Source organism: Peromyscus eremicus, chromosome 11 (assembly GCF_949786415.1).
Source record: "Peromyscus eremicus chromosome 11, PerEre_H2_v1, whole genome shotgun sequence".
Taxonomy (NCBI): Eukaryota; Metazoa; Chordata; class Mammalia; order Rodentia; family Cricetidae; genus Peromyscus; species Peromyscus eremicus.
The window spans coordinates 4577015-4604958 of NC_081427.1; the positions used below are offsets into that span (position 1 = coordinate 4577015).

Genomic DNA, 27944 nt, shown 5'->3' on the forward strand with positions numbered 1-27944 from the left:
CATAAACAAAACAATCAGGAGACTTGGACAAACAGACGTTGGGTCAGCTTCGCTCTTACTTCACCAATAGTCTGGGTTGTTCTTAGTCCAAAACACTGTGTGGATCCTGCTGAAAGCCAAAAAAAAAAAAAAAAAAAAAAAAAAAAAAAACGCCACGGCCTCTGGGGAACCCCCCTCTCTCAGTGCAATGCTGGGTGAGCACGAACCTTCTGCTCCTCTCTACCAGGTCGGCTGCCGCCCCCCCCCCTCCATTACACATCTATCCCCAGATCTGAATCCCTAAACCCTTCCGGTCTGTTTCTTCATGGTGACCTCACCAGTTATTTTCCATGGTGAAAATTCAAAATTTGGTAAAAGATGTCAGAAGCAGAAAGGCGACGTGCTGGCATCCAGAAGGAACGAGAACCGAGCGGCTCCCGCGCCTCAGCATCCACAAACCGGCAGCGTCAGTAGAACCTGACGTCAGTTAGGATGGCATCGGGATAGTGTCTGTACTTGAGGGATTGGTTTTTACCTTTGCAATGGGGGCCACACACGCAGTACACCGGAAGCTTCACAGTTGGAACTCATCTGAAATATCTTTTAGTTGGAATTTTCACCAGATTTTAAATGTGAGTTTCCACAGGCTAAAGGAAGAAAAGGCAGGGAGGGCTGGGAATCTGCAGGTGGAAGGCGGATCCCTCCCTTATTCGAACACTGGGACGGTCCCTCACGGAGGGGAACGGCGCTGGGGGCCGGGGAGGTGCTGCTCAGAAGGTCCTTTCCCGCCCTTGGCACCAGTCAGCGCCAGAGAAGACATTTGATGCGCTTCTCGGCAGCATTTTGGAAAGCTGCCACTGCGCACAGCCTGGCCACGGAAAGCGGAGAGTCTGCTGCCAAGCAGGCAGGAGGGGAGCGGCCCAGTGAGGTCTGGGTGGGTTGGCTAAAGGTTTGCTTTTGCTTAAGTCGTGACCTGGAGGCTGTGCTTTAGGTTTGCATCTGGTCTGGCCTCTCACCCCGCTCTTGTGTCTGATTCTCTGATCTGTCCTTTAAGTAAGTGTCCCTCCAGCCGGCCGTCCTCCGCTCCCACCCGCCCAGAACTGTTGCGTAGAAACATTGGGATCGTCCGTCTGATTGGAAGGATTAATAAAGAGTTAGATTTCCACCTTTCCCCTGTATGTTGTCCTAAGGAGGATAAATGGGATATGAGACCCGGACCCCAGACACAGCATTCAGAATTGGGGACAGAAGAATAGAGTGATTCTCAGACCCTATTTGCGCGCTCAGGCCAACCCTTCTCAGGCTCCCGGGCTCAGGCAGCTCGCACGCAGCCCAGAGCCAACGGTGCGAGCGCGCACCGCTGTCTCCCCCCAGCGGCCGCGCGTGTGTCGCCGCAGGAACCCGGCGGCGGGGGTGGCACGGCGCAGTCAAGCCCGCGGCTCCGCCCCGCGCACCCCCCCCCCTCCCGGCCGGCAGTGCCGCCCCCTCCGCGCCGCGCTCGGCTCAGACGGAGCAGCCGCCTCTGCAATGTCAGCAGCCGCAGCGGCGGCGGCGACGAGAGCGGCAGTGGCCCGGGCCCCGCGGTAGCCGCCAGCGCCGCACGGCCCGGCAAGCGCACGGCGCGACTCCGCGGCCACCTCGCTGCCTCCGGGGCGCCGCGGGCCGCTCTGCGCACCTTGGTGCTGCTCTCGGACTCCGGGCCAGGCGGTCTGCGGCCGCGCACAAAGGACCACGGACACCGGGGTCCGGGGACTGCGCCCTGGGACCGGCCAGGGACATCAGCGGCGCCGCGTCTCCACGCCTCCCCTACCCGGGCGGCCGGGAGCCCTCGCCGGAGCAGACCCGTCATATGACAGCGGCGACACAGCGGCCAGAGAGCGCCGGTGCTATCAGCTCCGCTGCGCCACGGCCACCGACTCCTGGGGTGGCCCTCGCCGCGCCCCGCTGAGCGGTCGCCTGCCTCCGCCCCAAGCCCCGCGCCTCCCAGCTATCGGGCTCCGGGATCAGGAGCCCCGGAGAGACCCCCGCCAGAACCGAGCCTAAGATGGCCACGCTGCTCCGTAAAATCGGGCTCATTCGCCTGCACAACCGGGACACGGAGGACCCTAAGCACCACCACAACCACCGTGGCGGAGGCGGCGGCCAACAGAGCGCGTCGCTGCGCGGCAAAGGCGGCGGCAAGAGCGGCGGCCACAAGCTGCAACAGCAGCAGCAGCAGCAGCAGCAGCACCCCGGGGGCGCGGGCGACGCTAGCCCGGGGCCCGGCAAGGGCAAGAGCAAGCGCGCGGCGGAGCTGGCCGCCCGCGACAAGCAGCCGCAGCCGGCCGCAGGGGCGGCGGGGGCGGCGGGCGCCGGGGGGCCCCGGGAGCGGGCGGCGGGCGCCAGGGCGGGGCCGGGCCCCGCGGTGGCCGCGGCGGCGGCGGGCTGTAGCCTGGTGCCCGCGGCTCGCCAGCAGCACTGCACACAGGTGCGCAGCCGGCGGCTCATGAAGGAGCTGCAGGACATCGCGCGCCTCAGCGACCGCTTCATCTCGGTGGAGCTGGTGAACGAGAGCCTCTTCGACTGGAACGTGAAGCTGCACCAGGTGGACAAGGACTCGGTGCTGTGGCAGGACATGAAGGAGACCAACACGGAGTTCATCCTGCTCAACCTCACCTTCCCCGATAACTTCCCCTTCTCGCCGCCCTTCATGCGGGTGCTCAGCCCACGACTGGAGAACGGCTACGTGCTGGACGGCGGCGCCATCTGCATGGAGCTGCTCACGCCGCGCGGCTGGTCCAGCGCCTACACCGTGGAGGCTGTCATGCGCCAGTTCGCTGCCAGCCTGGTCAAGGGCCAGGTAAGGCTGCGGAGCCAGGGGCCGGGGGTTGGGGTGGGTGGGAGTTCGAGGGTAGGCCAGAGATGGGAAGTGATGTCTGACCCCTCTAGGGGCAAGTGAGCTCTGATCCAGCTCATTGCCTGGGGACACTTCGTCCCACGGCCTCTGCTTCTTTTCCCTAAGGGATTTCTTCCCGTCTGTTTTTGCGTCCCAGCCCTCTGGTCTCCAGCGCTGGTCCTACTAGAACCGCTGGGCTGTTTGGCTTGTCGGTTCCCTTGCTTTCTGCTTTCTGCTCACGGTCTTGTTCCAGGATCCTCCCTGTTTTTCGCTACTTCTTCTCTGCTGGCTACACTTCACTCTCTCTTCCTCTTTCCCCGGCGATGGTCCTTCCCCCCTCCTCCTTCCTTTCCCACAAATCCCTTTCCCGTTTTCCACCGTGAGTTTCCCATACTCTCCTGACCTTCTCCGTTTCTCCTCCTCTCCACTGCCTGTTTAACTGGTCTCTGGTCAGCATGATTACCGCGAAGGTACGAACTTTTCCTGAAGCTTAGGATGTAACTATCCAGCCCAGCACATCATACACAGGCACATGCGCGCGCACGCCCACGCGCGCGAGGGGGCGCGCACGCGCGCGCGCACACACACACACACAAACAAGTACACATATACACGCACATACATAAAAGCACACATATACACACACTCGCACACACGTGCATACACACACACACACACACACACACACACACACACACACACACACGTTTCTTCAAATCTCCCAGGTGGACTTTATAAAGACCAGGCCAGCTGCCTCCTGTGAAGCTCTGTCTCCTTCTCCTCCCTCCCAGCAGCCACCCTTGTAAAGGCACAGGTCCTCCTGGAAGGCTCTCTCCAGGCAGAAGTGTGATTGAGTCTTTCCTAGTGTTAGCAGGCCGGACTCCATTCAGGGAAAGCTGCCCTGACCATCTCAGCCTGGTACTTGGCCCTTGGAGAACGCCTCTGGAGTACAGGCTGGGCCTTGGTCTCTTTCAGACCCTGTTTCTTCTCTTTCTTTACCTGTGCCCCCCCCCCATGGGTTTCAACGCTAAAGATTCGACCAAGCACAGAAAGGAATGCTAAGCAGGTCACCTGAGCCTTCTCACCTATGGCATCACGGGGCTACTTTACAGAGAGACAGCCCCCAAACGGATAGGACATCAGTGCGTTTTCCAAGATACGCCTCCCACCCCGCTGCAGAGAAGGGCATGGTGGTTTGTTTTCTCAGGGTCTATGTTCTTGGCCACATTCAAATCGATGGTGGGCATTTCCCAACATTGTTTTGTCAAATCACATTTCTATCTGGCATGGACATCTTCAATATTTACAGAGAATTCTTATTTTCTTTAAAAGCCCCCAATGACCTCCATGTGGTCTTTGCACAGCCAGCTCATCAGGAACGATCATTTCTTCCCCAGTGCCTGTGGCGGCCCCTTTCACTGCAGGTACACGCACTAACCAAACACACTAATCAAATGGAGCTTTTTCTGCCCTTTTCCCTCAAGGCTGAATGCCTGAGATTTAAAAAAAAAAGAAAAAAAAAGGCATCCCAGTGCCAGCAAAAAGGTCACTGCATCCTGAGCCATCCTACCAGTCCACCTTTTCCTGGAGTCCCATTTCCGGTAGGCTGAGCACAAGGGCTCCAGAGCAAGGCTGTAACAGAGTAGGTCAAGGCTTTGACAACGAGTTATCCCACAGTGAGACACTGGCTGGAATACAGTGTGCATGTGGCTGAGTGCATGCACTGGGAGACGGGGGAGCTAGCTCTGTTTCCCAGTGAGGCTTATAGGAATGCAATGGGAAGATGGTCCTCAGAATGCCATGGTCATTTGCTTCTCAGTCACTTCTTGAGGAAGATGATTTGGAGGGTCAGAGAAGAGGAATGTAATTTGCCCCACAGACTCGAATCTGTGGCATGATGGACTCGGGAGGTATTTAAGGCCCCAGCCTGCATTCTGAGACTCGAGGAAATAATGATTTTGAATGAGGAAGTGGGATTGGTAAACAGAAATGTCTTGATAAATAGTTTTACAATTTTCACTTAGTGCTGGGAACAACAGCTCCCTTGGTGTCCTTCTCCGTCTACGTCTTGGAGTTTGTGTTCCATTTCTTTATAAAAGAAACTGAGAGTCACTGCAGTTGAGAGCATTACTCATGGAAAACAGAGTTAACAGCACTTTCTTCCTGAATTTGATAAGCAATTAGACCCTGTTCCTTCCACCTAGCAGGTTGCATTGGATCATCTGATGAGACACGGTACTTTTTAAATGATGGTCAAGACTTGGTACTTTTTTAAACGGCTGTTTACTTCCTCTGTATTTCCTATCCCCTGGTTTCAACATTCCCAGTTTTCCAAAAGAGGGTGATATGTGGTACACATGAAATATTCAAGTGCCATGAAAGAGTTGAAGAGATGAGCAGTCATTAAAGTTTCAAGGGCCTGGGTACGGCAGGGCAGCGGCAGCAGCATCTCTGGTAACCGAAGGGCTGTGATGCCTTCATCCCTTTGCAGATCCATGACCAAGGGCTGTTCACTGCACATGTGCTAGCTACCAAACTATTTCCACAGTTAGAGGTAATGTACTTTGAACCCATCCAAGCACCTGATAAGCTATTCAAAGGAAGTAGGACTACTACTCACCTATAATCACTTAAGGTGCTGTTACACTCTAGTGGCGGTCCGGTCCCTGTCTGTTTGCATTTCTCTTTTAGGGTTTGTTTTTTTTTTTTTCTTCTTAAGCTGCAGTTAGAAAAACCTTGTTTGTCTTTTTCATAGAGGAAAACACTCACTTAAACTTCTGAATTGAGTCTTCAGAAAAACCTTCCAGGGTCTTCAGAAAAACCTCAAGACAGCTTTAAGAGTTTAAGGTGTAACATTCAAAAGTATCTGGTTAATAGGGTTGTTCACAAAGTTGGAAGCTCAGGTTTGTCCTCTGTGTGAAGAATTCAGGAACTTCATGAGACTTTGCCTGGGCTGAATGTATATCTTGTGTTTCCAAAGTGGCTTTCACATTGCATTGTGGATTATTCTGAATTAAATAGACACATTTGTCTCTTATGTGCTACATTCTGTGTATAAAGAGACATAAGCCTCTTACTTGTTTATGACTAAATCAAGGGATTCTAAATAGGGACATTTTTTTTTGTTGTTTTTAAGATGATACTGGAACTCAAGGCAATCCTCTTTTATCAACCTCCTAAACGTTGGGGTGACAGGTGTGACCTTTCACACTCACCAAGAGAGGTTTGGGGTAATGCATAGTTCTCTACAGTTGGGTGAACAATTTCTGGGCCTTTGAAATAATCCAGTGCAAATGATAAAAGCTTTTAGCGTAGCATTTGCCTCCTCGGTCACGCACAGAGCCCTAAGAACACAATGCGTAGCTCCACTGTGATGCCATTGGCATTGAAAAGCTTTCAGAGTTTTGTCCTGAAGCTGAAGGAAGCTGCAATGCCAGCATAGAGCTCACACTAGCAGGCTTCACAAGCAGTGAAACTCCATGTTCTGAGATTGCTGAGAACAGAACCTGCAAGCCTAGGCCGTCTGGCTCTAAGACTAAAAGGAGAGCCTGGTCACAGAGTGCCTCCAAGCTCAGGAGCATCTATCTCCAAGGGCACATTTGAAGGCTGCATGAGTGCCAGACAGCCCTCCCACTGCTGCAGATAACAGGCACTTGATTATGCCCTAACTCAGGGTTCTCTTCAGACGCTTGCACACCTCCTGAGTGTCCCCATTTTAATTAATTTGCTCTGTCGTCAGAGAACCAGATGGCCCCTGAATGACAGTTCCTCTCCCTTCTCCTGTCCCTTCAGAACTGAGTATCTGCATTACAAACGGCAGTGACAGCAGCAGCTAACATTTCCTGTTTTCAATGCCACAGTCTGGCCAAGCTGAGCACAGCAGCCACTAAACTTTCCCCAGGGTGGATTCCTCCCATGACTACCATACAGGTGTGGAAACCACAGCTGTTTGAAGTCAGGATGACTTAACTCTCCACTCTCATCATAACGTCTCATGAGAGGCCAGACTCCCGAGTCAAAGGTGTGAGAAAGGACAGCAATTCATGCTGGGCTACCTGGGTACCTTTGCTGCTTCCAGGTGGCCATCCATTAATTGCCACCTACCTGGTCATCGCTGTCACCCACGGAGAAGCAGCGGTAGCCAGCTACCTGCAAAAGGTTCTCAGGTCCTCAGGACCAAATCATCCTTGAGTCTTAGTGTTTGGATAAAAGCTGGTCAGCAACTGAAAGAGTGCCACACTTCTGAGATTTTATTGATGAGGGAACCCAGCAGGAATCGCCGCGTGTCTGAGTGGCGCCAGAGTGAGGGCTGTGCAGCCCAGCGGACTCAACTGCAGTCCAGGAAGGTGGTACAGCCCAGGAGTCACTTCAGAGCTTGCGGTCTGCAGCCACACCTGTGCAACCTTCTTAAAAATATGTGTGATATTTTATTAACTTTTTGAGAATTTTATACATGCACACAATATATTTGGATCACATTCACCCCTCACTTCTCTCCCTAACTCCTTCCAGATCCACACCCTGTGTTGATATTTTGTGTATGCTCTAACAAATAAAGCTCACCTGAAGATCAGAGGACAGATCCAGCCACTGATTAGCCATAGAGGTCAGGCAGTGGTGGCACACACCTTTAATCCCAGCACTTGGGATCTCATGCCTTTGCTCCCAGTACTCTGGAGGCACACACGCCTTTAATCCCAGCACTAGGGAGGTGGAGACAGGAAGTGATATGGCTGGGCAGAGAAAGGAGTATAAGGCAGGAGGAGAAAGGAGCTCAGTCTTTCAGGCTGAGGATTCGGTAGAGGTAAGGAGTCTTTCTAGTGGCTGGCTGCTCTGCTTCTCTGATCTTTCAGCAAGCTTTATTTGTTAGATCATACATGAAATATCACCACACACACTCCCATCTCTCCCGACTTGGTATGACCCGCTGTCTGATTTATGTCACTCATACTCAGGGACGTGGGCCCATCAGTGGTTCCTGGGTGACTTACCAGAGACTCTCCCTCCCGCAGAAGCCATCAGCAGCCAATAGCTTCTCAGCTAGATGTGGGAGCTCACGAAAAACCCACCCCCACCCCCGTTGCCGGACTGTTTACTGGCTAGATCTGATACAGGTCTTGCAAAGACAACCAAAGCTGCTGTGAGTTTATGAGATCAGGAACCCTGTCATGTTGAAAAGACACTGCTTTGATCCAGTCTTCCCTGACCTCTGGCTCTTCACACAGACACACACACACACACACACACACACACACACACACACACACACACACAGAGAGAGAGAGAGAGAGAGAGAGAGAGAGAGAGAGAGAGAGAGAGAGAGAGGGAGGGAGGGAGGGAGGGAAGGAGGGAGGGAGGGAGGGAGACCCTCTTGATGATCTCTGAGGGTGGGGACCTCCTACCTTGTTGGTAGAAAGGGGACACAGATGTCCCAGTCATAGCTGAGCCCTCGACAGTTACTTACTCTCTACCTTTTGACCAGTTGTGAGTTTCCATTCAGTCCAACCTTTTGACATTGTAATACCATGTGGTTATCTGCAATACTCACACTCAAGAATGGCGCAATCAATCAAGTGACAGCTGTCCTGGAACATGTGTGGCCTGTGGCCTTCAGGTTGGGCGTGTGGCCCTATGGCAGAGAGTATAGGTTCAGGTGCACGTACAGTCAGAAGTAAAGGGGAGATTACTCTGCTTTAGACATCCCTTCCTTGGACCTCACTCCAGAGCCTCGGACCAAGCAACAGCATTCATTTGTGACTGCACAAATACACACGGTCACGAAGAGTGACACAGACCATCGCCGGTGAGCTCCTCAAACCTATGGCTTCTGACCTGCTGTAACAGACACTGTGTGTCCAGAGCTTTGTTAATTCGCAAGAGCTGTCTCCTGGAGGTCCCGTGGCCTGGTGGCTCCCGTGACAGACCTTCGTTCTCCCACAGCTCTGAAAGCTAGACATCAAAAATCAAGGTGCAATAGATCGAGCCCGCTTCTCCTGAGGCCTCTGTCCTTGACTTGTAGATGGCATCTTCCCCCTTGGTCCCCTTCACGTCATTCTTTCTCCATGTGTGCCTCTGTCTGGCTTCTTATGATAATGTCGTCCTAGTGATTTGGGCCTATCTTGAGGACCTCATCTTAACCTGATAACCTCTAAAAGACCCTATCTGTAGATAAGGTCATGTTCCTAGGTTCTGAGGGCTGTGGGTTCAACGTTTATACTGGGATGAGGGAGACATACCCATAACCAACTCATATAGAGATTTACTAACTAGTTCAACATATTGGTTCCAAAGAGCCTGCTACTGGCTGGTAAAACATGAGTGAAGCCATGCTGTGAAGGCACAGGATGGTGAATCTTGCCTGTAGTGCCAAGCCAAGAAATGCCAGTGCACTCCAAGGGAAGCCAGGGATCCTACACCCCGAATAGTGTCAACTAGGGTTGGGGTAGCAGGTATGTCTGATTCACCCCAAGAGACAAGGCTTTTATTAAGAGTCACAGTGTCATTTTGTCCTATGCTGCATGGAAGGGGCAGAGATAATTACCAATGATGATGACTCTGCAGCTAGAAGTATCGATACGCCTGACTATTTGGAGAAAAAAATAGCTCCTTGTTCTCCTATCAAGTAGGGCAGGCAGGAGGACACCGACAGGACTCTGCATCCTAAAAATAGCCCCACACCAGCCCCAGTGCTCCGTTGAGAGCTCCCGCCCCCAGTACCTAGCCCAGTTAATAATAGGAGCTACTGACTCTCCCGCCTTGCGAGTCCAGGAAATCGGAGTTGGCTAGAGCAGGATGCCCGTGTGTGCTTGCTTACCTTTGTGATTTAACTGATGGGGGAGATTGCTCTGCTTGAAGAGACGACAAGCAGTTACTACTGTGTGGTGGGATACTAAGCTGAAATTCTGACAGTAGCACAGCCCTAAGACTCCAGCGTCTCCTCTGCATCTCTTCTTTATACCCAGGAATGATTCTTCTGGATCCAAGTTTAGAGGTAGAACAGCCACCCTAGTACCCCAACCATGTTGGGAACAGATAAGGAACCAGCCATAGTGGCGCTCATGTGAAAATAATAAAGTAATTAATAATGATAATAATAATAATAAATAATAGAATAAATAAGCCACTTATACGGGTCCTCTGTGCCACATTTCAACTATCCCCATTGTGGATTTTGCTGCTTGGTTAATAAGGAAAGAGAGGGGAGGTAATCACATGGCTGTCCTTTCCTCTCTGCCAGTGGTTCTCACATGTAGGGATACATTATGTACCTGACGATTTAACTCTCCCAGTACTAAGGCCCAGCCCTCAGAGCTTGACATCATGGTCTAGCTTCAGACCCTGTCAGAGGCTGCAGATAAAGCCTCTGTGTGGCCACTGTGAAAGCAAGTCTTTCCTTCCCTCTGACCATTTGCACAGCCCAAGGAGGAGAAGGCTGGAGAGAGACAGTGGTCAGGTCAATCCACTCAGCATCCCCAGGTCCAGCTGGGCAGAGCTGGAGCCAGGGAGGGGGACACCATCTGCGCATAAATCCACTAGTTAGAGCATTCTCAGGGGTGAGCACACGGAGGCCTGGGGCTTCCAGGTTCTATGGCTGGAGAAGCCTGTGGAGGACCTGCCTCGGAGAGCCCACCATCAGTTAGAATAGTGCACAGCCCATTTGTGGCAGCGTTTGCTTTTTTTTTTTTTTTTTTTTTTTTTGGTAATTTTTTTGAGGACATGCATATTCATAGAATGTCCACAGCCCTGGCAATGGACCACGGCCTGGATGTGTACCAGGGACTTGCATGTGAAGAGTCTCCAGTTGCTCTAAGTGACGTTCTCAAAGATAGCATCCAGCTTAAGGAAGCCAAGCCTTGACGGGGAGCTTGCCTGTTCTTCCGGTGTGTTTTGTTGCTAAAAGACAGAGAGATGGATATTTCCAACAACCAACCAAGAGCTCACTGCAACAGCAGCGGGACTTCCAGCAGGGGCCATGCGTTCCCGCCTGCTGGTGGGTGCGGTGGCTCAGACGACCTGCTCCTTCCTCATTACCAGCTGGCGAGTGGCTGAGGCTTCATTGATGAACTATTTCCTCCTTGCCCCCCACATCGGTCGGTCAGCATTCACTTGCTGAGGGTCTCTCGTGATTTGTCATCACATCAGTCTTAACACTCCTGTGCTATCTTTTCTCTACTCTGTGCATTGTCCTAGGCCCTCCTCGTGGCTTGTTAATCCCATGAGACTCAGAGGAAATCCTGTGAGCAGGGCCACCGAGGATACCAGACTGGGGAAGCCAGATGGGGAAGCAGATGTGGGACCATCCAGAAGGAAAGGCTGGCAAGTGAGGATGGGTGTGGCTGTGAGAGCAGGGAAGGAGCTAGTGAGGTGTGCCCTTCCCCCAAGCAGCAAGGCCGCTGTATTCAGAAGACACAGTCACGGAGGGATCCTCATGTGTGCTCCCCCAGCCTCCAGTCTCCCTATAGCTTCCACCCTCCCCCACCACTTGCATGGCGTCTCGAAAACGCAGACCTCTTTTGTTGTTCAGACTATGCATTATGAACCTTCTAGAACACAGCCGTAGTCCGCCAGTACTGCTCACCACAGTGGCAATCTTTCATTCTCCATGGCCCCCACTGGGGGGTCCCACCAGCCCTTCCTGCTGGAATGCCTTATGACCTTATTCACTAGAAAGAGCCCCTGTCCACCCTTCAGAACTCTGCCAACATGCCCCGGCTCCTCCGGTTACAGCAGTGGCTTTCTCCCCTTAACCCATCTGCACCGATAGCAAAACACTCCTGTCCTGCATGTCCCACTAGGTGCTATGGGTGGACAATTGTAAAAACGTTCCTGTCCTGCGTGTCCCACTAGGTGCTATGGGTGGACAATTGTAAAAAACGTTCCTGTCCTGCGTGTCCCACTAGGTGCTATGTGTTGACAGTTGTATTTTTTTTCCTCTTCACGGTGTCCATCTGTTTGAGCAGATGTCCCACACCCTTCACTTCCCCCTTTCTGCAGTATAACCTAAAAATTCGAATATGCATCAGGTGTTTCTGCTGTCAGTGAAGGAGGATTGTGGGTAGGCAAAAAGAAACTCAGCGTGGGCAATCCTGGGCCTTTGCCGTTCTGAGGGTCCGGAGGCTTACAGCCCCAATCCCTGAGAGTTGAGGGCCTATTGCTCCAAGCTTTAGAACCCAGAGACTCAGTGGCTCTCACCTCTCAAATTAGAGGCTCTCACGCTTTAACTCCCCGTTTCCTGGGACTGGCAGCCATCATGAGCCCCAGCCTCCAGCAGCAGTGAGCGGTGACAGCAGACAGTGGCAAGCAGCAGCTGAGGGAGCTTCCTGGTATCCTAGCACAGTGTGGACCTCAGATGCTGGGACCCTCGGTGCTATGGTGACAAGTGTCACAGCTTCGAGATCCCGGGTGTCAGGACGCTCAGTCCTTGACAGTGAGTAGTACTGCAGCTCAAAGGCCTCAGGTGCCTGAGACCTTTGGTCCTTGGACAGCTTCACGGAATTCTTCCAGAAGCCAGGTCTCATCTTCACCTCTCCGCAGGCCTCTGCTCTTTCTGCTGCCCATATTCCCGCCCCCAGAAAAATCACTCAGATGTGTCCGCTGTTTCCTCACGACCACCACTGCTGTGGCCAGTCGGCTGCCCCCTTTCCTTTCTTCCAGTTACCAGCTCAGCCCACCGAAGTAACCATAAAGACCAAATGTAGGCCAGGGGAGGCTGCTGATAAACGCCTTTCCTTGTCCAGACGTTGCAACAACCTGCCGATGATCACGGTCCTGGATGCAAATGAAAGATGACTTTACACCAGTCACTCTGGTCTCTCATGAAAATCAGTGACCATTTGTACCAGCGACCAGCCTCCTGCTGGGCCATGGGGGACGCGCTTCACCTCTCACCCAAGCAAAAATAGACCGGCAGGCTCATCTAGGGCTCCCCACGGCTTGTGATAACAAGAGGTCTGGTGCAAGCTGTTTGGAAACAGTCTCTGGCAGCAAGCAGCTGTGATTGCTATGCAGCTTCCTCAAGGCATCGTGGAGTGTTCAAAGCAGCCACTGCTGGTATGAGGAGAGTCCAGCTGGCTGTTTGGCTGATAATCCTTGACTTCGGGCATCTGCATCTGGGGCACAGCTGTCAGTTGGGGAGTGAAACTGTCCCTGCAGTTTAGTTTATTTAAAGGATAAATAAATATTAGGAGGAGTGCTTACAGTAACGGCTTCTCATTAACGTAACGGTGTTTTGAGAGTGTTTAACGGTGCTCTGACAATGCCTAGTGCCTGCACAATTACCCCAGGGAGAGTGGGGTCCCTCTAATTGGTCCCCCTTCCTGTGAGCCAGCTGCTTACACATGGTTCCATGGATCATTTCATTAAATCCTGGCAGCAGCCTGTGAGGTGATGCTGTTTTGATTTTCACTTCACAGAGGAGGAAACAGAGCACGTTTGGGGGAGGACTCATGTGCCAGAAGCAAAGAGAGAGAAAGGAACAGGGCTGAGGCACCATCAGATGCTCCAGGACCAGAGCCATTCATTCCAGCATCTACCTAGTGAGCGGCCACCACCCAAGTGCCATACAATGCCCATCTGTTCACCATGGGTGACTGTCGATGGCATAATGGCCTCCACACCCAGAGTGCCCACATGGCCTCAGCTCTCAGGACTGAACCAGGGGAGGGTCCATGTGTCCATCAAATTTAGGCCATGGCTCTGAAGTATCAGCAAAGCCCAAACTCCACAGAAGCTTGTTGAGTCCATTGTGAGAACCATAAGCATGCTTTAGTTCTTTGAAACTGTAAGAGAAAGATAATTATCACCATTTTATTTCTTCTCTATACAAAAGAGAAAGGAATTTTAAAGATTCTGAAAATAACTCAAGAATGAAGTGCTTTTTAGAGATAATTATCACATTGGCAAAATCAGTAAGATTGAAGAAATTACTACTTTAAATATAATTTCTGTAAAATAAATACCAATTCCCCGTCACAATATTTGGCAAGCATTTTCCTTTACCCCCAGAAAAATTGTTAGATTTTTTGATGAGGGAAATAAGGAAATGCTATCTCTATATTGATAAGATCACACCTCAAGTTAAAATGTGCTCCGCCCATCAGGAATTGCAGAGAAAATCTCCAGATAAATGCCATTAAGGGTATTTTCCGTTTTTAAGCTTGAAAATAAGACTTCTCCAAAATCCAGAATATGGAGTTAGAGATTTTCCTTTATCATGGCAGTGGTAAATAACAGCTTTGGGGGTGGTGTTTGGACCTGGTGGGAGCACGGCTGTTAAAACTGTGCTGCCACACTTCCCACGGCCACACTTCCCACGGCCACTGTGACTCCTGAGAGTCAGGAGCAGGGCGATGTGACTTCACCAGAAAAGTTAGCTGGGATTGGATGTGATCGTATCAAAACCATAGCGATTGCCGCCAGCATCCATCTGTGCAGGGACCCTTGGAGGTTAATGGCACACCGGATGCAATGTGCCTTCCTGGCCAGGGGACGTAGAGATACTATAGAGGAAACTTACCAAGAATGGAGTTTGCTACAAATGTAATGAATTGTAGGTGGCTGGGCATTACAAGACTCTGTATGAGACACAGCTTTTTAAGAGTCATCAGAATATCTCTTCATAACACTACATTCTATTTCCCCTTCCTTGGAAGATGCGCAGAATAGTATATGAATCATCGTTTTGTTATCGTTGGTTTTTTGTTTTTGTTTTGTGGGGGGGCATGCATTAGACACGAAGGCACACCCCATCTCCTTACAGGGGGAGAGACAGAGGACCAATCTCAGGTTTCATCCTCCACTGTCCAAACAAAACAAAACAAAATCAATCTCTCTTCACCATCTAGAACACACAAAAGAGTCACCAAATAGGCTAGACTGTCTGGCAAATGAGGCCCAGGGTACTGCCTGTCTCTTGCTGGGGTCCAAGGCTCCAACTCAGGTGCTCAGGGTCGTAAGGCAAGGGTGGAACCCAGCTCCTCTACCTTCTCAGCCTCTCATGGTCGGAAGTCCTTCCCGAGGTTCATGCCTGCAGGTGTCTGAGGACTTGTCATAGAGTGAGTGTCTGCCACCCCTTCTTTTTGTCTTTGTTCCCTTCTTTCCAGGTTGTTCTGAAGAAGAGGGAGGGCAAAGGGAAGGTTTCTCACCTACAGTAGCAAGGCCGTGTTCTCCAGGGACAGCACCTGCATTCCACGTACAGGCAGGCAAGCAGGACACTAAGGGTTTCAGACCCAGCTCTGTGTTCAGTGTCCTTTGACTGGCTTTATGATGGGTGTTATAAAGCATGACAATCTGAGAGAACTCGGATAAGAACTTTTTTTTCTGTATCAACCCATAAAATTACATAAAACTTTAAGGACATTATCTTAATTCATAAATAAGACTAACCTGATAAAAAGTGAGCTTGAACTCTACTGAATTGGATTAGGGTGATGATTTTATTAGTAATTTTGTTTTAAAAGGATCCTGGCATCTGCCTTTTCATTAACAGGAGTGATGGAGGTCTTGTGGTTGTTCCTGAGGATCAGGCAAGGAGAAATAGAGATTCCCGGAGCCTCTCCCCCAAGCATGTGGCCCTGCAAGGTCACCTCCACAGAATAATGCCTTTAGAAGCACAAAATAAAATGCATTAGAAAACTGTCATGGTTGGCTACAGTTGCTACATTTGTGATATGATGAGCTTGGCTATGAGGTTAAATGACACTCTGCTAACACAGGATCAGGACCAAGAGCACAGCCAGAAGTCCCGACAGCCGTGAGCCTCTGCGATGTTTACAGATGTGGACAGCTAGGATGTGACTGTTTTCAAATGTGGAATTCCTTTTTTTGTTTCTTCTATTGTTTGGGTCAGGGTCTCACTCTCAGCCCAAACTAGCCTGCAACTCACTGTGTAACCCAGGCTGACATGAAGCTCATGGCAATCCTCCTGCCTCAGCCTGACAAGTGCAGCGATTACTACTCATGACAAAGTCGTGGTGTTGTTATTGTGATTTAGTTCAGAGCAAGTAAGTGAAGAGAAAGAGACTTTCCCATTCAGAGTCACAGCCCCTGGGAGCCCTTGGGTCACAGACCCTGGGAGCACTTAGGGCAGGTGAAAAGCCTCAGGTGGCATCTGCTTTGAATGATGGCAGTCTTGGGGATGCTCTTAAAGCTTACTCTACAGCTCATAGCAGAACCTTTGGGAAAGGTTCTGTCTTGGTTCTGCCTTGTTACTGTTGGGTGGGGTTAAGATAAAATTCTGGATCTAGAGGTAGACGAAGGTTCCAGTCTCATTGTTCCTCCTGACCACGCTGAGGGCTTAAGGTGCCTCCCCTAAAGATGAAAAGCACTCACTCCACCACACAGGGGAACCCCACACTGGGGAAATGATGAACATGGTGATTCCTAGAGAGGACGTGATGAGTAGATGACCCTTCTTTGAAGGACTAGAACTTGCTAAAAATACAATAAAACTATAGCCACCGGCCCAGCCGTGAGTTTGCACGAAACACCCACTGTGGAGAGTGATCTGCTGTTGTATCCGTGTTAGCTCAAATTTCCAGCACTAAGCCCCAACTCAATCCGAAGAAGCACAAGGTAACCCCCTTTTTGTTTTCTCTCAGGATGAGCCCTTGCCATGGCTCTGTGGGCTTCATTTCAGCCCTCATCAAAGCATTTCACGTCATCAGACACTGACATCTGACAGTGCCCTACCCAAGCCCGGCAGCTGAGGCAGGCGGTACTCTAGTTACAGCCCAGCTCCCGCCCCTTGTACTGTAGTAACTAAACTGTGCTTTTTATTGGAAGTTGGGAGTTTTCACCTGTGTAACTCTGCTCAATTCTGGTCTCCTAAGAATCCCATTCTATGGCTGGGAGATGGCCTAGTGACTGAGAGGGCTCGTTGAACAAGCGTGAACCTAAATTCAGATCCAAATACCCAAGTCAAAAGCCAGGCATGGCCACACATGCTGTAGTGTCAGTGGGCAGGGGAAGGAGGAGCTGCAGGGTGCAGAGACAGAAGGATGGCTGGCGTTTGCTGGCCTCCAGGCTAGCTCCAGGGAAGGATTTCATTCTTCCATAGTGGAGTCTACAGGGATAACGTAACCAATCTGGGGCCTGGGTGTGTTGCCATGACTACCGAGGTAGGCATGACACGGTTTTGAGCATCATGGTCGGCGAATAGAAAGACTTCTGCCCAGCAGCTCAGACTGCTTCCTTGTGTTTATTTTTCACGTTTATTCATGTTTAGTATCTCTTTCACTGAATCTAATCTCACCTGAAAGCTTTTCGGTCATCCTATCCTACATGAAATCTTGAGAGTCTTCCATTTCCAGCTTTGCCCCACTCATGTCTGCAGCTATGAGAACATGCTCAAGTCATCCTGGGCTTTCCCAGCATCATCAATGTCCCTGAAAATCAGCCAGAGCCCTCCCCAGTCCTAGGGATCCACACTTAGTTGGAAGGGCAAACCCAGCAGGTTCTGCAGTAGCTTTTAGTCAGTGATGGTATTCTGTGTCCCTGGTGGGAGCCAGTGGCTTGATGGCCATAAGCAAGGGTAGCTGTGAAGTGACCTTCTCAGGACTGTTGAATGACCCTTGCCATCTCCGTGATCAGAAGAAGTGCAAAGACTTCAGAATGAACTGCTTATTGCTGTAGCAGTTTGAATGAGAATGGCCCCCATAGGCCGGTATATTTGAATGTTTGGTCCTTAGTTTGTAGACTCTCTCTCTCTCTCTCTCTCTCTCTCTCTCTCTCTCTCTCTCTCTCTCTCTCTCTCTCTCTCTGTGTGTGTGTGTGTGTGTGTGTGTGTGTGTGTGTGTGTGTGTGTGTGCCCTCCCACTTGGGGGTAAGATACAAGGTCTCAGCTGATGCTCCAGTCCCATGCCTGCCTGCTGCCATGCTAGCCCAAATGTGAGAGGAATTGCATGAAGGATGCCTAACAAGCCACCCTCAGAGGTGTCAGAAAAGGAGTGGGGGCTTGACCCCCAGGTGCTGGGATCTGTAATTGAGGTGCTGAAGACCAAGCCTCTGATTTGTACTCAGCTTTAGAATAAACAGAGCATCTGACAGTTTCTGGAAGGGATTTTGGTATAAGAAACAAGGAGTCAGCAGTCTTGTGCAGCAAGACAAGTTCACAGATTTCATGGACTCCTAAGGGTAACATGAAAGAACCATGATATACCAGACTCTGAATGATCACCAGGAGCCCTGGATCACTCTCCTTTCTATGGAGCATAAATATCAAGGGCATCTTTTTCCCTCCATATGGTCTCTTGTTGGAACATCTTCATATAGGACTTGCCAAGGGTCCAAGACTGACAGACCTCTAATTAGAGAAATGTCTACCCAGCCTGCAGACTGAAGAAGTGAGCCCATCAGAGGATTCAGGAATTACAAGACCACCCAACCCTCACTCTGCTGCACCCAAGGCAGAACAAATCCCTCCACAATTGTGGGACCATTGATCTGAATCTTATGGGAATCCTAGGATTCCCAGCAAGGCTAAGGGAAATGTTAAAGTCGCTGCTGTGGGGACATGACTGACATTTCCAGCTATGAAATATACTATGAAAGACTGTTTTGTCAAAATGGGGTCTCAATAAAAATAACACACTGGTATCAAGTGACCCTGTAAGTCAACCCCAGTGGAATGGTACAAAGAAGGACACATAAATCATCTTGTCCCCCAGAAGCATATGTCTGTACATCAGGCAATGTTTGCCATTTGACTTTTCCTCTGCATGCCATTCTTTCTACACAATTATAATGAAAATTGGTACCCACTCTTAATTTTCTTCACCTCCCTTCGGTTTCTTTTATTTTTCTGTCTCCTGCTGTTCTTTTGAATCAGTAAGTCATGACATTCAGATGAATAATGTTTTAGAAAATATTATAGAATATTCAAGAAGGTTTTACTTTGAATTGAGTGAGTAAATCCCTTATACCTAACTTTTGCACACCACATCTTAAATGTGGCATATATGTAGGGGAAGATTATGAGTTGGGGAGCAGAAACTACAGGAAGAAAATGAGTCACATGAGTAGATATAGGGGTTCATAATGTGTGCTCAGAACAGACGTGGGGGGAGGGCATGTGACAGGTGACACCCCACACACACACACACTTCTTCTGGTTCGTAGTACAGTGGTGCAGATTTGTGATAGGATTTTATAGCAGAGTCTCATTCTAGAATATTCTTAGGGCTTTTCAAAACAAATGCCTTAAGTCTCACACTAAGAAAAGTTAGAAAAGTAGGCCTAGTGAGCAAGGTCACATGCAAACCAAGAGCCCAGGGATTTGTGCAGAGCTGAGATGAGTTTAACACCATCTTCTTACTCTATGAAGATTCTTGCCTTGTGCCATATTGAGTTTTGTATATGAATTACAAATCCCACCTTGGACAAAATTCCAAATACGAGGTGATGAGATGCTGTCTCTAGACAGAAGAGAACTGAGAAGCAATACATGTCACTTCCTTCAGACTACCACAGACACCTCCTGGGTGTTCCTCCGCTTGTCTGTTTAATGTTCCAAGGCCTCATCCGAAGTGACTGCTTCGCTGACGTGACGGAGGGTACTCGCTCACTCCTTGCCCAGCTAGAGAAGGACTTGGACAACACATGGCAGTCACCAAGAGGACAAGATAACTCCTGGGTCTGAGCTGCCAAAAGCTGGCAGCAGGAGACTGGACTCTGGAAGGCATGGCAGGAGAGGCGACCTTGGCCCCAGAGACTTTATTGTTTATACCGCAACTGTCCCAGGAAACCCCAGGGCAAAGCTAAACACAGTAATGGCCTTTTGAGAATGGATCCACTCTAACTCAGAGGGCAGATCTTTTTCCCTCCAGGTGTTCTAACCCTTCAGAGATGAGCATTCAGGACTCTTAAGAGCCAGTGTCCTGCTGCCCAGAGAGAAGCTAGAGCTTGGAGGAATAACGAATATCATCCTTATGTAGGACCTTTGAAGCCTCCTCACAAGAATCAGGACACTTCTTAAATGTAACTACCAATTTTTATTTTGTAGACTTTCCAAATTTCAGACCTGAGGGGAGTGTCTGGTAATCATGGGCTGGTGTCTCTCGGTAAGAGTAAACACTGTAATTTCATAACAGGAAGTCAGGAGGGAGGTTGTCACCATGTCGCCTGTGCCGGGTTCCTGTGTTTCTCAAGTTTGGTTAGCACCTTCTGCTCCCTAGGGATCTCTGTGCCATATTAGGACAGGCTCTGTGCCAGCACGCCCTTTTTGGCTTTCCTACCCGGATAATGTTTCCGGAGACCCAGTTTCAAACAACACACACAGGTGGCTTGGTGTCAGGTCTTAGTGAATCTTCACCTTCCTGTTTCCTCTTTCAAAAATCAGAGCAAGCGAGCGTCTACCTCCAGCCTTCTTTAGGACCCAGTGACCTGTGATGGGCAGTGTTTGGCTTGTTGCTAAGTGTGTATGAATAGGTCACAATCTGCTTTCAGCATCCTGAAGTCAAAGCTCCCTGCTGTGTTCTACTCATCCACCCAGGCTACCTCCCCATTCTCCATGAAGCCTTGTCCCTTCTCTCCTTCCAGGCTCCCGTTAAGTGGGCGCTTTCCTTCCATCCCCAGAGCATTTCCTTGCAGCTTCCTTGAAGAGCCAAGCCATGTGTCCCCGCTCCCAGGAGAAAACAAGCCCTTAACACAACACGTCTGCGTGGTACCCACAAGCCATTGCAAGATGTGTCTGTGAAAGCACTGTTGCTCAGCCATCTGTGTTTGGGTTCCATTCTCATTCGTCAAATGTAGAGAAACTCGTGAAAATATCCCCCAGGGGGGGAAAAAAGACTGGCAGGACTGTGGAACTCCTTGGACAAGCCCAGACCTTGCACCTCGAGGACACTCAGTGGATGTCACCAAATGAAGCAGCGCAGGTGCCCTTGGGGTACAGCAAGATTATGAATCATTAGAGAAAGCTGGAGGGTGCTGAGTGCCTGGTAATTGCGGTGTCGGAAGAGTGGACATTTTTAGCAACAAAGCCACACTCCATGCAAGGACATTCTGCGGTTGACAGCAAGGACAGAGCAGCCTCAACTCCCAGCATCATGAGCATTCCGTGCAATCTGAAGTTTCTGCTCTTCTCTCAGCATCACGTTTAACCGGTCAGGGTGTTTTTGTGGATGTGAATTGGCTCTGTGGGGTTTTGTTTGTGACTGGTAGCTTTTGAAGTGTTGTTTTGCTGTTTGCCTGGAAATCAGCAGATGGACACTGGAGAAGTGAATGAATTGCTCCCTGTCCTGAGCCAGGCAGCATGTTCAGTGTGAAATATAGTCGTGTTTGAAGATCTCTCTACTCCTCTTTGATTTTTCTCCTTTGAATGATAGGATATTTCTTGCCTGGTTATAGTCACATCCAAGAACAATTCGGAATTGGTAGTTTTAACAGTCTGGTTGAGGCAAACACTGAACAACCCTGAGTGAGACCCCAGACTGCTGCAAGGCACAGCAGGGAGAACTGTGGGCGGCCATTTCTTCCCCACCCACCAATTCCAAGTAACCACACAGAGGCTTATATTAATTACAAATGCTTGGCCAATAGCTCTGGCTTATTACTAACTAGCTCTTACATTTTAAGTTAACCCATATTCCTTATTCATGCTCTGCCATGTGGTGGTACCTTTATTAGCATGACATATTTATCTTCTGTTCCCTCTGCATCTGGCTGACGACTCCTCTGACTTGGCCCTTCTTCTTCCCAGCATCCTCTGTGTCTGGCTGTCCTGCCTATACTTCCTGCCTGGCTACTGGCCTGTCAGCTTTTTATTAACCAATGAGAGCAATACATATTCACAGTATACAGAAGGATTATTCCAGAGCATAGAATATCTTGTTTATTAGTGTGCACCTTGCATCTGTTCTTACTTTATTCAAAAGTAGAGACATTTGTTAGAATATCCCCAAACATCACCGCCAGTCTGCCACCAAGGCCCAAGAACAGACTACCATCACCCTTTTGGCTCCCAGCAGAAACTGATAGAGTCTGTGCCTCCAGTCACTCCACATTTTCATCTGTGTTCTTCTCATTTGAATTCTCCAAGGATAAGGTAGGCTTGGTTTCGTGCACTGAAGTCCACAGAGGGTAGCAAAGCTGCCAGAGGCCTAGCTACATCTCCTGGGTCCAGCTGCTCAACTGCTTAGATGGTCCTAGGCATGTTTCCACACTTGGCTGCCAAGGCTGGCCAGTCCCAGATGTTCAGGAGAGTCTCCATAAACCTGCTGAGTCATACATAGCCTGTCAAGATAGCTAAGGCTTAAACATAGGCGGAGCTTGGGGAATCCTGCAGAAGAGGGCCAGGAAGGATTGTAAGAACCAGAAGGATCAAGGACACCACAAGAAAATGGTCCACAAAATCAAGTAGGGCCTAAAGGGGCTCACAGAGACTGAAGCAACTATCATGGACCCTATAGGGTCTGACCTAGGCCCTTTGCATATATGGTATGGTTGTATAGCTTGTGTTCTTTTGGGACTCCTAACAATGGGAGCACAGATGGTCACGGACTTTTTTGCCTACTTATGGGACCCTTTTCCTCCTACTGAGTTACCTCATCCAGTCTTAATATGATGGGATGTGCCTATTCTTATTGCAACTTAATATGTCATGTTTGGTTGATATCCCTGGGAGGCAAGAAGCAGGGGTAGCTAAGGCTTGACTCTCTGTATGTGCATCCGAACATATGTGTATGCAAGTGTGTGTGAATATAGGCATATGTATATGTGTATCTGGGATGTTTATAAAGTTAAAATGGATATTTAAAAATACTTATATAAATTTTTATTCAAATAGAATGCATGTAGCTATTTACATCTTAACTTCAGGGAGATATCCCCAATATTTACAATATGACAATTAAAATGATCTTTAATTTTTTGTCTTCCCCTTAATGTACTTAACCCTAAAAGGCAATTAAATGACCAAAGGCATAAATGGATTTTGTCTATAGCTGCTGACTTTGGTCATCTGCCCTAAGGATGGTAACTGTTTAATGGAGAAATAGATGGTTCCCCAATTCCATCCTCCAGTGATGCTTTATGATAAAGCTGGAGTGAGACCTTGCCGAGAGAGAGAGAGAGAGAGAGAGAGAGAGAGAGAGAGAGAGAGAGAGAGAGAAGAGCGAGCGCTGACTTTGAGGGAACTGTGGTAAAAAGCTGTGCTGCCATTCTGGTTCATTGGGTGAACTAGCAATGAACACAGGATTTCTCTCTCCAAAGACACAGAAGTACCCAGAAGACAGAACATAGCATTTTATAGATGACCTATCAGAAGGCATGTCCTCCCCAGGAGTCATCTCTGTCCCTCCATTGGCCCACAGCTGTCTGGGTACCAACAAGTCCACTCTAGTTTGGTATGGTGGTCAGTATTACTCTATGATTCTCTCTGTCACTATCAAAGGTTTGTCTCCTCCTGAAAGGGCCACGAAGATCCCAGACAGGATGACAGTGTGTGAGATTGTGGTGACGTGTTGGTTGTCTAACACCTATAGCTCTGACTAGAGAACATCCTAGATTTTTATATGGGGTGTATGCAGCAGCCCAGCTGTACTCATGTGACCCACACACACTTACACAGAAACACAGGGCCGCTCCTGCACAGAGGTCTGAAACTCACACATATTTCTGCCTATATCCACCAGCCTTCTTTCTGGTCTGTTACCTCTTTAAAGACTGCTAGCCCCAGCACACCCCACTGAAAGAAGAGAAGTGCCTTGGATGACTGAGCAGACAGCCAGGGTCCTGTAGCCCTTCCCTGCCATCAACGGTGTGCATAGTTCATAGACTACACTTCAGATTTCTTCCTGTGCCTCCATTACCATAAATGAAACCTCACAAGTGGGGCGCTGCTTCAAAGGGTGGGGTCAGGCTGCTTACTGATTGGATGCATATCAGCAAGTTGCCTCAGGAGAAGTTATCATGAACGAGCCCGTGACCTCTTCACACACACCCTCAAACACTGAACTGCCTACTCTCACTGGTAAAACATGGCTCATTTTTAAACTTACATTTTCTTATGCTAGTGAGACTTGGCATCTGTGCATTAAGTTTCATGGTTGCATGGGTTGTGTTACCGGTTTCTTAGAGTTCCTTCATTTCCAAATCTCTTCCCTGTGAGTTTCAGATGTTCCCAGTATTTCCTACATTTTCTCTGTTCTCCTCCTCTAGGGTTTTAATGGAAAATCAAACTCTGGGTGGGAAGTAGTTGCATACATCCATCTTTGGTGGTAGATGCTGCATGTAGAGCACCTCTCTCCAAGCTCTCACAGAATGTACTCTGTCTTCACCAACAGCCTTCGATTTCCCTTCACCTGGAGCCTCTCTCCATCACGTGGGCAGAGATCAGCCTCACTTCTCTGCACACCGTGAATGGTTTTCTTGTCCAGGCTTTTTGTAGCTAATGAAAAAATTTCGATTATTTGCCAAGAATTTTACTCATCGCAGAAAACTCTGGTCCCAAGAGGTGAACAGGCCTGGCCAATGACCTGCACTTGAGAGCCAAGTCTGATGCAGGTATGGCTCCTGCGTCAGGTCCCCACCCTGACCCGAAGTGTGTGGGCATCGGGTCCGCAGCCCCTTCCTAGCTGTACCCATAAGGGACTCACATTGCTTGGCTTACATTCCCTGTGGGAAGGGCCCATGTAGTCCAGTTGTCAAGGAGATAGAAATATAAGAATCACACAGCAGTTTGGGGGTCCCAATGTTCTTTATCATATCACATTCTTCAAAAGTAGCCCGGCCCTTACCACTTCTGCATACTCAATTCCGCCATCTTTAAATAGCAAAGTAAGTCTAGTATTGCGTCTTGGTGATAAAAAAAAAAACCCTCGATAATACATGCACAAGTGAAACAAAGCCAGAGGGAAACTGACTGGGTTACTTCAAAGACTGAATAAAGTTGGTGTTTGTGAGCCTTTAAATCATAAAGCAAGCCAAAGTCAGTAGCACAATAACAGAGCAGAGGGGAATTAACTTATTCTGCCAGTGTACAAAATACACCTGGATGAACTTTCCCATTGTGAGGAAAGGGGGAGTTTTGGTGGCTTTCTCCTTAACTCCTTTTGACGTCCCCTAATGTTCTCCCTGTAGCTCCTCCGTGGTGTCACCGGCAAACAGCCACGGCACTGCCCACTTTCAGCAACATTGGTAGATGTCTACTGTGAAACCCTAAGTGTTCCGAAATTGCTTACCTTGTGAAGGATATTCACAGAGACCTGTGATCAGAACTTGAGTGTGGTTGAAGGTCCAACTCTGTGGGGTTAAAATGGCATGCGTGTGAGATCTAAGAGTACATGAGGCTAACGTAACGATGATCGGTGAGGCCATGTTGGTTACCTGGCCAGCGAGGAGCCTGGGCTCTCAGGGTGGCAGCAGTGATGGTAACGTGTGTGGCATGGTGAGAGCCGGCTGTTCTGTAGCTCAGTGAGGCTGCTTGTCCTGGCTCATTGAAGCGGCATTGAAGGATTCCAGGGGTCCACAAGGGGCTGACATTTCTGGTAAATGTGCAGGCATTGTGGGGTCCAGCCCTGATTCCGGAACTAGAGAAAGATTTATGGTGCTGCCCCTCTACCATGGAGAAATTATCTGCCCCCAAGGCTCCAATCATTCATTTGCAAAAGTACAACTTACTTAAAACTAGCCCAGCTGTCACGTGTGAAACACCATGTGGGGCACATTGAGAAGTGGCGATGTGTACACCAGCCTTCCAACCGTGGTATAAGGGCTGCACTCCCTGTTATAGGGGAGAATTCTACAACAGTCCTTGTGTGTTGCTCCATGAACTTGCCTGAGCACTCACCGGATGCCGGACACAGAGAGCTGTGCAGGGCTTGTGGAACTCAGTACCTGAGCAATGAGTGCAGATGTGGTCAGGCTCACTTGGAGTGAGAAGTGAACGCAATCATAAACTCTACAACCCAACGTTGCACAGTCTACAGCTGGCTGTGTGACTTCGTGCTCCTTAAACTGTGCCTCAGTTTCCTCTCACCAGGAGAGATTATGGAATTCTCACCTGGATGAAGACTGGGAAGTTTATACACATGCTCAGAGCAAGGTCTGGCACAAGCTTTCCAAAACCATGCCAGAGTATACAGTAGGCATTGTTCGAAGGTTTCCAGGGATGCTCATAAAATCAGGTGGAATTCTTTTCACTAATGTAATTCTTGCTCAAAAAGCAAAGGCTGTATTACCACATACTCATACAAATTAAGGAACAGTCAGAACATAACCCCAGAAATGACTTGGAAGTACTAGCAGCCATCCCAGTTATTTATGGAGAATGTCTTTTCTATTTTATTAGGACAGAGGAAAAAAATCAGTTCCTCTGTTTTCTAAGCTTTTCAAAAGAGACTAGAGCCAGGCAGTGGTCCTAGTAGCACTTGGGAGGCAGAGCCAGGTGATCTCTGTGAGTTTGAGGCCAGCCTGGTCTACAGAGTGAGATCCAGGACAGGCACCAAAACTACACAGAAAAATCCTGTATCAAAAACAAGAGAGAGAGAGAGAGAGAGAGAGAGAGAGAGAGAGAGAGAGAGAGAGAGAGAGAGAGAGACTAGAAACTGGAATTTAGAATCAGCTTCTTCGTTTGATTGCAATCTTAAGTCTATTTTATGATAATAGAACACTGTGTTTTAGACTGAGGTCTCCGACTTGTTTTGGCAACACTCACTAAGCTGTTTCGGGCCGTATCTCTGCCCTGTTTCATTGGCAACATAAAAAAGTGTTGGGTCTCATTTACTCTGGAGCCACCCCAGTTGCTTAGAACACCTGTGTAACGCCGCCAGCAGATTAGACAGACTTCTGAAAGACACAGTGCAGCCCTCAAGTCCTACCTTTCTTCCCCTCCAGCTGGCTGCAGCACACCGTGTGGTCGGTATTTTCTTTGTACTCGGGGCTCGGAATTGCGCAAGACACGGTGTTAGTCAGTTAGACAGTGGGGAGTAGGAAGGCGATGTGGGTGGTGAAGGAGTGACTGGAGGAGGCTGGGGTGGGATGGAGGGAGCTTTGTGCTCGGGCTGCAAAATAGAATATTCCCGTCATTGCTGGCTAGGGCCAGGAATCCACAGCGGTACAGGACATGCGTGCCCTGAAGGCGTGGGGAGAGCAGGCAGAATAACCCAGAAGCACCGAGGTTCCCACAGGAAGGTGTGCGGGCCTCCAGGGCTTAGCCTCTGTTGGTGGTTGCTGGATTTCACAGCCAGGCCTGCCATGGAGCAGGCTTTTGGAAATAGAGTGATTCTGTAAAGTGTATGGAGATGACTCGTGTTAAGTGCATCACACCCACTTAAATGACTCAAAATGAGCCCTTTGGGGCCTTTGAACAGTGTGCTGAAGCAGCTAGGATCCTAGGGATTGGGACTCCAGGGGCTCCCCCTCTTCCTTGCAGCCTGAGTCCTGGCAGGGAGGGGAGCCTTCACTCCTGTGGAGTGGATGCTTGCTTCTGCACCTACAGCCTGCCACCTCATTAGCGCCTCATTAGCAGACACTGCACAAAACAATCCAGAGGGTGCTCTGGGGGCAAATGTATCCAATGCTTAAGGCTTCTTGTAGGGAGTTTGGTCATTAAAAGTTTCTCAGGGCCTAAAGGTCCAATTTTCCACAGGGGGAGGCATCAGCTTTAAGACGGGGTTTGGAGCTTGCCCGCTGGGTCACAGAGTGGCTGAATTCCTGCTGCCTCAGATAGGACACTGCTGTGCTTGCTCATTAGGGAAATGGGCTGGTGAGCAGTGTAGTCTAGGTGCGGGGTTCAAGGCCAAGGGCAGAGGCCTCCGACAAGTGTGCTCCTTAGCTCAGCTTGTTTGGGAGAAAGGGCTGCAGGGGACAGAAGTACCTGTGAACCAAAACATGTTTGTGACAACACTCTTCTGTCCCTTTAGGGGATGGGATTGCCTTCAGCCCACTTGCTAATGACAGTTTTCGCAGCAGGAAAACATAGTTGGCCTTTGTGATCCTCACCTCACTTGTCCTTGTTAGACACTCCCCGCTATCAATAAGTAAACCAGTGATCCCCGCCAACCCCAAGAATTACAAACCCCACCCCCACCAGAGTCTACCTAAGGTAGCCACACATCTAAGCCCTTAGAGCAGTGGTCAGCGTTGATGCTGA

The 27944-nt window shown here is 49.5% G+C and overlaps 1 protein-coding gene across 1 annotated transcript in view; it reads left to right on the forward strand.

Annotated features, from left to right (window-relative positions):
• Positions 1–1575: 1575 nt before the first annotated feature.
• The window catches only part of Ube2ql1 (ubiquitin conjugating enzyme E2 Q family like 1), a 40005-nt gene continuing 13636 nt past the window's right edge, over positions 1576–27944 (forward strand). Inside the window, exon 1 of the mRNA XM_059276350.1 lies at positions 1576–2818. Within this exon, the coding sequence (XP_059132333.1) occupies positions 2024–2818 (795 nt within the window). The 5' untranslated portion in view covers positions 1576–2023. The remainder of the gene's footprint in view (positions 2819–27944) is intronic.